The sequence below is a fragment of the Panulirus ornatus genome, chromosome 19, assembly GCF_036320965.1.
Source record: "Panulirus ornatus isolate Po-2019 chromosome 19, ASM3632096v1, whole genome shotgun sequence".
Taxonomy (NCBI): Eukaryota; Metazoa; Arthropoda; class Malacostraca; order Decapoda; family Palinuridae; genus Panulirus; species Panulirus ornatus.
Window position 1 is genome coordinate 59,851,020 of NC_092242.1, and position 10,000 is coordinate 59,861,019.

The following is a 10,000-nucleotide window of genomic DNA, read 5'->3' on the forward strand; positions in this document are numbered from 1 at the left end:
ATATATATATATATATATATATATATATATATATATGTGTGTGTGTGTGTGTGTGTGTGTGTGTGTGTGTGTGTGTGTAGCCTTTCACCCACCCTGGAGATTATCACCAGATTATTCATTTGTTTTATCCTTCATCATTTTCTGTACTATTGCTTCATGGACACACAATCAGAATATATGTAAGCTCCATATATACATACTCTGTTTTGATTCCGAGTCCTGATGTTGATTGATTATTTATCGGACAGAAAGGTGTGGAGTTGATGACGTAGACAGTTGTTAGGGGGACTGTGGTCGGGTGGGTTGTGTGTGTGTGTGTGTGTGTGTGTGTGTGTGTGTGTGTGTCGGGGTGGGGGGCGGCCCATGGGTGGTGGTGGGAGTTGGGCCATGAGTGTGTGTCGGGTTGGGGGGGATATGAGGGCCCTGGGGTGCGTCCAGAACTACGACGTGGTCACTGATGTACTCCCTGACCCTCTCTCTCTCTCTCTCTCTCTCTCTCTCTCTCTCTCTCTCTCTCTCTCTCTCTCTTAGTCGAAGCATTGTGTGTGTGTGTGTGTGTGTGTGTGTGTGTGTGTGTGTGTGTGTGTGTGTGGTGGCTTGAATGGAGGAGAGTTTCGGCCTCAGTTGGTGAATCGGCTTAAGTGTGTCTAGGCAGCAGGGGTGAGGGAGTGTGGTTGTGGAAACGTGGCCGTGTGTCCCTTGGCGAGGTGTGTGTGTGTGTGTGTGTGTGTGTGTGTGTGTGGGGCGGAGGTTGTGCCATGCCTGATTCGCCTTGCTGTGTTCGGAATGCGGTATTGATGATAGAGAGACAAATAGCCTTTTCTTTTTTATATAGATATCCCAAGTCATAGGCGGATGTGTGTCTCAGATCCCAACAATAAGGTTGGATTGTTTTTCAGTGTCGCACATCTTCGCTCACTTGTTCCTCCTTCCTTATTGTTGGTCATTTCTTCATTTCCAGTTCTTTCTTGTGTTCTCTGCACTCCCATTGTTTCCCAGCTTGCTTTCCATATTTTTTTATGATTAAGCTTCTTTTTTTGTTCTTCCTACTTATTTATACTCATCTCCCGCTTTTTTTTTTTTTTTTTTGTCCTTGTGTATTTTCTATATTCCCTTATTATTTGCCGTTAATCAGTATTGAATCTGTAGCCATTTTTTTTTATTCTTTTGTAGAATGCTGCTGTGGTGGTGTTTACGTCATTATCTTTAAAGGTAACAAACATTCCAGTTTGTGTTTTCTTTAGTCACAGTTCATGTCATGATCCCTCAACCCAGTTGGATCTTTTGTCATAAAATATCTTGGGCTGTTTAATACATCTTTGGGCAATCATCGTGTTTCTTGAACCACAATCCTCCTCCTCCTTTTGTTTTTCCCGTTTCCATGTCTTAATGTGCTTTACCATAATGCTCTTGACCTGATGTGCAGAGTCCTATATACTTAGATTTAAGTACCTGTAATGAGTACCATATGCCTTGTGTGGTAATGTAGCCTAGAGTGGTGTTGCCTTTCGTTGGTGAATGTGTTCAGCTTGCACAAGTCGTCACGTTTTCAGTCCGCTCTTTCGCCACTGTCTTTTGAAGAAGAGTTATAAAACGTATCATGGGAGTAATCGCCAATGAAGAGCTGGAATGTGGAGAACACGCTGGTTAGATAACATTATCCGGTCCAGTAATGAGAGGAGTGATAGTGAGAACGCGCCAGAGAGACAGGGTGCTGATGATGGTGCTCTTCACCTCAAATGGAAGCTGCTTGTCTCTCCTCCCAGCACCCCTTTGTCTCGTATCCTTCCCATATCTCCCCTTTCCTGTCGCTCTTTTTCTCTTCGTGTCTCCCCACTTTTTCTTTTCCATCTCACCCTCCTCCTTATCCCTCAGATGCCCTTGCTCACTCCGACCTCCACACTACAGCTGCACACTCCCCTCCCTCCCTCTCTCTCTTCCCCGCTCGCTCACTTCATGTCCCCCTCCTCCCCCTCACTTCTACACGTCCGAACCACCTCCTGCTTTCCTTGTTCTGTTGTTCCTCCTCTCCCCCGCCATTCTTAGGTTCACCTCTCCTTGTGTTATCAGTTCTCCCCCCTCCCCCCCCCCCCCCTCTCTCTCTCTCTCTCTCTCTCTCTCAACTACCCTGTATACCGAGGTTCTTGAGTTCCCCACCAGCATCTGTTGGTGGAGCCTCGTTACGTGTTGTCTTCCCTTTTCTGGCGGCAACGACGGCCTCCCCGGGCGGCCTCAGAAGGTCGACAGGGACGGGTCGATTGGTACAGGTCGATCGGCTCAGACACAGACAGTGATGTAGTGAGCGCCTGTCATCCCCACACTCCCACAACAGCTGTGGCGGTCGTGTCCTTGGGTGTATCATCAATAGTATTGGTTTCATGTCCTCGAGTCTGGCAGTGATGTAGTGTCAACTATATGTTGGTGTCGTGTCCTCGGCATTGACATCGGTGCGTCGTGGACAGTACACGAGTAATGGCCTCGAGTTGGGTATTGATTTGTGTGGTCATCACTCCTGGTGTAATGGCCTCGAGTTGGGTATTGATTTGTGTGGTCATCACTCCTGGTGTAATGGCTTCGAGTTGGGTATTGATTTGTGTGGTCAACACTCCTGGTGTAATGGCCTCGAGTTGGGTATTGATATGTCGTCGACACTCCTGGTGTAATGGCCTCGAGTTTGATATTGATGTGTGGTCAACACTCCTGGTGTAATGGCCTCGAGTTGGGTATTGATGTGTGGTCAACACTTCTGGTGTAATGGCCTCGAGTTTGGCGATAGTGTGTCGTCAACAGCACCGGTGTCGTGCCCCCTGGCATTGATGTTTGGTCAGTAACACTTAGATGTGGCATGGGATCAACAGATGGGGGACTTGGTCGTCTCTCTCTCTCTCTCTCTCTCTCTCTCTCTCTCTCTCTCTCTCTCTCTCTCTCTCTCTCTCTCTCAAAACAGGATCCGACGATCCGGTTGACTCCGTCGCTCATCAAATTCCTCCCACATCTCTGTCCCGTGAGACTCGGGCCTGGGATTTATTCCACGTTATATTCTGGGCGACCGTGTGTGGGGGGGTGATGAACTTGCATGTCTGACCAGCCCGCCGTGCCGGGATGACACATCTCCCTCGCTGAACTTCTTCCCCTGACCTGCCTGACTACCTTGCCCCGGCCGGGTCCCACCTCCAGGCATCATGCATGTTTGATGCGGACAGCAGATTCACTTGTCTCCTTCCCTGGTGGTTGGCCGTCTACCAACTCTCCTCTCGTACAGTCGCCGGTTTTGAAGTTGCAAAATTGAGTGTGTATGCGAGAGGGGCGTCTTTGTATGAAGCGTATCGAACCGGCCAGGATGTGGTGGGCACGTAGTTCCACGAACTGCTGCCTCCATCGCCCTAACCGAGTTCAGAGGAAAAAGACCGGAGCTTGATCTCAGACCCAGCTGTTGGGGTTGAAGTAGACCTCCAAAACCATCGTAAGGTAAGGTAAGGTAAGGTTCTAGACCCAGCTGTGGGGTGGTAGAAAGAGATATCTAGAACCCTTGTAAAAGATGGTAAGGTCCTAGACCCAGCTATGGGAGCAGAAGACCTCCAAAATCATCGGAAGGTATACGACAGGTAAGGTAAGACCCCAGACCCCGCTGTGAAGGTAGATCTCCGAGACGTAAGATAATGTATCTTTCCTCTCTAATGTTTACAATGTTGTTGGACGACTAGTTTCCAGCTTTTTTTATTTTTTCAAAACTTGGACCATTGTCGAGGGTAGTGACCCGTTACAGGAATCATGAAAATTGCCATTCGTACATGAAACTCGTCTTTTACATCACGTTCTCCCCCAGTGTATCGAGTAGGACGTGGTTATCTGGTGGGGGGTGAGAGAGTCGTGAGTTTTTCACAGCAAATCGTTCCCCCATTGTCCTCGAGCTTTGTCTGAACCGTGTTGATGTTATCGCCCTCAAACATTCCGTGTTGTTCATTTAATTAATTTCTCTTATCTTTATTATCTCGTATTTTATTCCCAATTTCTCCACCGGGATTGTCACAGTTCCATACGATTATATTATCCTCCCCTGCGATGCAAAAGGGCTGTTAATGATGATGCCCTTGTCCCCCCCGTGGATGGTCGTGATCCACTTCGTCAGAAGAGTAGCGGTGGAGTGGCCAGACCTCACCTTATCTCACCGTTAATACCAGCTGTTCGAATTCCCAGGCGTCTGAAGGCGTGCACTCGGACCTGGTTAACATTTCAGCCTTACGTCTCGCGTCACCTCACTTTTTTTTCTCGATCGTGGACACAGTTGACCTTTCCCTCCTCCTGGGTGTTGTGGGTGGTGGTGTAGCCTAATGGCCGTTTGGCCAAAAGATTGTGGGTTCGAGTCCCATTGTTACCCTTGGGTTGGAAGACTCTTGACCCCCCCTGATTTCGGGCAGGTGTTTAATGGGTCCCCAGGTGACACCGGGGGAGAGGGTCCAGAGACGCTCGTCGAACCCAGGGGGACGCTCCGCACGGCCCCCTGGGGCGCCCTCCTCCACGTCTCCACCGCTGTAACTGCACGAGCTCAAGGACACGATACTGCTGCCATGGGAGGAACTCGTACGTCCATTTCTTCTACTTTTTTATTCATGATTTTTTTTTCATTATTTCAGGGTAATCCCCTGGTCATACATCCCATGGCGTGTCTGTGGTAGTTATCATCCGCGAATTGGTGAGGATGTCCCCTGTCCCTCTCCTCCTCCTCCTCCTCCTCCTCCTTCGTGAACTCGTCCTTTGCTGTTTTCTCTTTCCGTAATACTTCTCTTTGTCTTCGTCTTGTCCTCCTTGAACTGTAGTACTTAAGTCAAAACCTGTTGGCTTCAGAACTGGGATTCCATGAGCTTATATGCAGTGTACACTTTTTTCTCTCCCTCTCTCTCTCTCTCTCTCTCTCTCTCTCTCTCTCTCTCTCTCTCTCTCTCTCTCTCTCTCTCTCTCTCTCCTTACTGCTCATGATTTTGATCTTTGCCACAAGGGAGGCGAGTTTGTTGTGCGCTCCTGCCCATCCTGTGGGGCATTGGCGCTGAAGAAGACAGAGCGCGCACAGAAGGCCCGGGGACTGGGGTCCTCGGTGACTGAATTACTCGCAACAAAGTCGGAAAAATGTGAACAGGGATTGGCTAGCGTTGAGTGAATTATTCAACAATGTTCTTGGCTTTTTTTTTTCTTTGTTTGTTTGTGGGTAAGCCAGTCCCTCACGACGGTGGGCTGGCCATCCCTTCGGCTGGGTGCCAGCCAGGCTGTTTGCGTGGACAAACCTCCACCATCTTGACTTCAACTCGAGTCAGGCAGGGGGTGATGGGGTCGAAGGCTGCACATCACTGTGCGACGTCGCACAGGCAGGATTATAATGTCCGATACCGCTTTAGGAAGAAATAAAAAGTTGTTTTGGCATTGTTGGCAATAATTGTTGGTGGTGTGGGTGGAAGGTGAGGGTTAGGGCGGCTCTGTGCTGCCTTTGTGTGTGGGTAAGGCATGGGAATGGGTGGAGGTCAGGCAGCGGAAGTGTGTTGGCACTTTGGACAAGCAATGTTTTCTTGTGTGGAGGCATGGGTGTGTTGATGCTGTCAGTGGAGCTCGTGATGTTTGCGGGGCTCTAGGGATGTTTGTGGGGGTAGAGATGTTTACTGTAGTATGTGGACCAAGACAGCGGCTCGTCTAACCACCACTACCCACCACCACGCTCCCTAAACTGATCAGTGTAACTTCCTTTTATTGCTTGCTACTGTGGCACACTGGCGACCAGCACCACCGCAGCAGCTGTGGCAGTGTTGGTATCGTATACCACCCTTTTTTCCCCTCCCACACAGTCTCCTCCTCCCCGCCCACACCCACGCCCGGCTATCCTGCTGACTCCACCCGCAACCCACCCTCACCTCTCGCCCACACCCAGCCAGTAATGGGACACACCAAGCACAAGAGAAGGAACGTGTCGAGTGGGAAGGAGGGTTCGACCCTGAGTCCTCGTAAGGACGTCCCCGCCTCATCTCCTTCCCTCCTGATGGACTCGAGAGGGAAAGGCCCTCGCCCTCATGGCTGCTACTGTCTTCTCCTCTCCCTTCCCGTTCGTTGGAAAGAATGATTTTCACCACTATTTTCCCACACACCCCCACCTGTTCTGGTGACTCTCGCAGCAGGTGGTAAAATGACACTTGACAGCACTTGTTGCACTATGTGGAGTAGTCCTTTATGTGTGGTCGTAAAGGTTGGCATGGAAATCTTTGGTCCATCCCCGTGTGTGTGATGTATGACGAGGGAGCGAGGCATTGCATGGTGTATGATGGGTAGTGTATGTAATGCGTGTCGTGCCTAGCGTGAAGTAACGTTATGTGTGTTGCCCCATGGAGTAGTGGTATGTGGTACAGTATGTGGTCTGGCGAGTGTAGTGTCAGGTACGGTGTAGTTGTGGTGTGTGTTTTGTGCAGTGTGTCTGTATAGTGGGAGGACGGCCACGTTTACCCACGGGATATGGTGATCATTCCACCCAGGTACTGCTGGCTCTGCCCCCAACCTCCTCCCTCCTTCTCCGTAACTGGTGGGCCCCATCCATCCACCTCCAGTACTGGTGACACCAACCCTCCCCCCTTCGTGGCCATGGTGACCCCCGCCGTCCCTCCACCCATTCCCTCGGTGCCGTTGGAGGTGGGGGGAGGCGCGTCGATATTGTTGTTGGCGGTTCTATACTGTTAGGTTAGTGTGTTGTGGGGTAGGGGAGGCCGTGGCCGTCCCTGGCTCCACAATTACCGGTAGTGGTGGTGGTGGCTCCACCCCGCTCTGGTCGTTCACCCCACTCCACCAATAGTACGACCCCCTCCCACCCAGGTCGTCAGCAAGTTTTCCTACAGTCTGGGGAGCCTGGAAATGTTACTTTAATTACATTGTCTCGCATACCTGCAGCATACATGTCCTATAAGAATATATTTATACGTAGATATATTGAGGTAGGGTTTTTGTTTTCCATTCCTGGGTCCTCCCAACTGTTAACGTTCCGCCTTGAAGGGAGGAGTACAGAGGGCCTCGAAGAGTAATACCAGATATTCATAGACAAAAAAAATAACGAGTCAAAAATATCATGTGATACTCTCAGGGGAATCTGAGGCTGAGAGACTGCGTCATAAAAACTTGGAAGGAAGAGAAGCAAACTCCTCTGAGCTGTAACGCCAATAGTATTGAATCGCCTCCATTATTGACTTCAGGGTCTTCAGTGTACTAGTCGTACGTACACCGAGCATTTCAGTGATAACCTGGGTCTTGAAGGGTTCATAAATAAGGGGGTAGGCCAGAGGTAGATGGCACTGAAACGCTAAGAAGCAGATCGACTTAAATTGTGATGGAATTAGACGAATTCTCCTGAGCTGGATCAGCGGGAGTTTGAACCGTGAAGACATACTTAGCTTTGGCCACTTGTTCATCATTGGGTTAGAATATTAGTGACGCTTGGGAGTTAAACAAGGAATGGCTACCATAAAGAGACACTTCAAGAGGGGCTTTGGGTGTTTACCGTGACCGCCAGGGTCTTCAGCGCTCAGAATACACGGGAACAGAACATCTTGGAAGAAGAAAGGTGATGGATCGTGTCTTCCGGAGCATTTCGGTCCCAAAATGTTTATCAGTGTGACTGAGGGCGTAGAGTCTTGTCCTCATCTTTTGTCTACTGTTCTGTCACCCGTGAATCCGATCTTGCTCCTCCCCCACTTCCATGAGTTCTTCCTGTGAATGAAGCTTCGACACCATTATTAACAGAAAACGAAGTTGCAAACTAGTATGAACGAAAATAAAGCCTCGAGACCAGTGTTAAAATAACGCTTTGGAACCAATATTGAGTGAAAGGAAACTTCGAAGCTAATATCAAGAGAAGCGAAGCTTCGAAACCAATAGTAAGAGAGTGAAGCTTCGAAATCGGTATTTACGGAAAATAAAGCTTCGAAACCAGTAACTAAGAGAAAATAAAGCTTCGAAACCAGTAACTAACAGAAAATAAAGCTTCGAAACCAGTAACCAATAGAAAATAAAGCTTCGAATCCAGTAACCAACAGAAAATACTGCTTCGAAACCATTATGAACAGAAAAAAACAAAAAGATTTAGTGTCATTTGAGGGCGCCCCACCCGCCAGACCTGGCGGGTCATCTCGAGTTCGTCGTCGCCTCTCGAACAGTAACGACCAGAAGGAGTCAGGAGGTCTTGGAGTGGGACGCCCCAGGGAGGAGCAGCAGATATTGCAGAAGCCTTGAGTCTCCTCCGCCTCGAAGAAAGCCTCACATAGACAAAAAGAGAAAAAAAAGCAAGAGCTTCAGTGCTTCACTATCACAACACGGATGGCGCGGGAGCATCCTTGATCAGGTGTGGGTAGGTGTGATGACCTAAGAACATGTACAACGATTGTCTTATCGACATTAATGTCAGTTTAGACATTGAGGATGTATATTTATGAAACCCCCGCCAGACGTGGAGCCAGTTTTTACGTGGTTCAGGACACCAAGTTGGATAACGTCACAGACCTCCTCTTTCTTGAGGTCGCGTCCTAGAGGACTTAGGTAAGGTCACTTCATTGGTAGAGTGATGATGACTCTACGTCATAGAGAACGCCTCAAGGTTAGGGCATCGAGGACTTGCAAAAGGTCACGTGATGGAGAACGTACTTACGTCTTGGAGAACACCTTAAGGTCACGTCTTATAGAACACCCCTAGATCACATCTTAGAAAACACCGTAACGTCACTTACCGAAGGTCACGTCATAGAGCACGTCCGTACCTAAGGTCACGTCTTCAGAGCACGTCCGTAGCTAAGGTCACGTCTTCAGAGAACGTCCGTAGCTAAGGTCACGTCACAGAGCACGTCCGTAGCTAAGGTCACGTCTTCAGAGAACGTGCTTAAAGATCACGTCATAAAGAACGAACCTTATACTCACGTCTCAGGGAAAGAACTAAGGTCACGTCGTAGCGTTACGTTCACGTCCTTGGGAGGACGTCCCGAGGTCATTTTTACCGCTGGTGTTGCATCAGTCACAGCTCATAAACTATATCAAATGACGTCAATTTCAACTTCATTCTTATTTGTCTCCGGTAGAGCGGAAACGTCCGAGAGATGATTTATAGTTTGTGTCTGGGGAAAGGCCGACTCGGTGTGGATCCGAACCAGATAATGAGACACGCTGGAAGCGTCTTCCAGCGTTCTTAACTCCCTCCTCCTCCCACCCTCTCTCTCTCTCTCTCTCTCTCTCTCTCTCTCTCTCTCTCTCTCTCTCTCTCTCTCTCCCTCTCTCCCTCCCCCTTCCTTTCCTCTTTCCAGCACGACGGTACCTACCATCCAGTCTCCTTTCCTCTTTCCAGCACGACGGTACGTACCATCCAGTCTCTCCCCCTCCTCTTTCCAGCACGACGGTACGTACCATCCGGTTTCCTTTCCTCATTCCAGCACGACGGTACGTACCCTCCAGGTCAAAGGCCACGGCTTGTCCTACCCAAGGATCGTACCGTCGGGCTCAAGGATTTGTACCGTTGCGTTGAAAAGGGGTCGCACCTTGGTGCTTCAGCATCGTAACTTCACGCTCAAGGATCGTACTGCTGTGGTCAAGGGGCGTTGTAGAACACCACGAGTACTCGACTAGGCTGTTCAGGTGAGCAGCAGCAACAGGAGCAGTTTGCTGCGGTGGAAAACTTTCTTCTTCCCCCCACCGCACCTACCCAACACCCCCCAACCCACCCGACAGCAACAGCTGCGCCGTGCATGAGGCCAGTGACACATTGCCTAAGGAAGCCGTGACGTCAGCGTGTTATCATCACCACTGTGTGAATGGGAAGTAATTAACCCTTCTCTCCCTCCCTCCCTCCCGCCCGCCCTCGCCCGATATGTTAATGACACACTACAATTACCTAAAGACCTTACGATGCCGCTGACACTCCCATGTACACCCTACATACATAAACCGCATTGTATATATATATATATATATATATATATATATATATATATATATA

General features: G+C 49.3%; 1 protein-coding gene across 9 annotated transcripts in view; it reads left to right on the forward strand.

Annotated features, from left to right (window-relative positions):
- The window catches only part of LOC139755548 (fibronectin type-III domain-containing protein 3A-like), a 499,565-nt gene that overhangs the window by 235,254 nt on the left and 254,311 nt on the right, over window positions 1–10,000 (forward strand). For 3 of the 9 annotated variants that reach the window (XM_071673982.1, XM_071673986.1, XM_071673991.1), the window contains one exon: window positions 1,174–1,212. The exons of the other annotated variants lie outside the window; for them this stretch is intronic. In XM_071673982.1, the coding sequence (XP_071530083.1) occupies window positions 1,174–1,212 (39 nt within the window). The remainder of the gene's footprint in view (window positions 1–1,173; window positions 1,213–10,000) is intronic. 9 annotated transcript variants of the gene reach the window in all.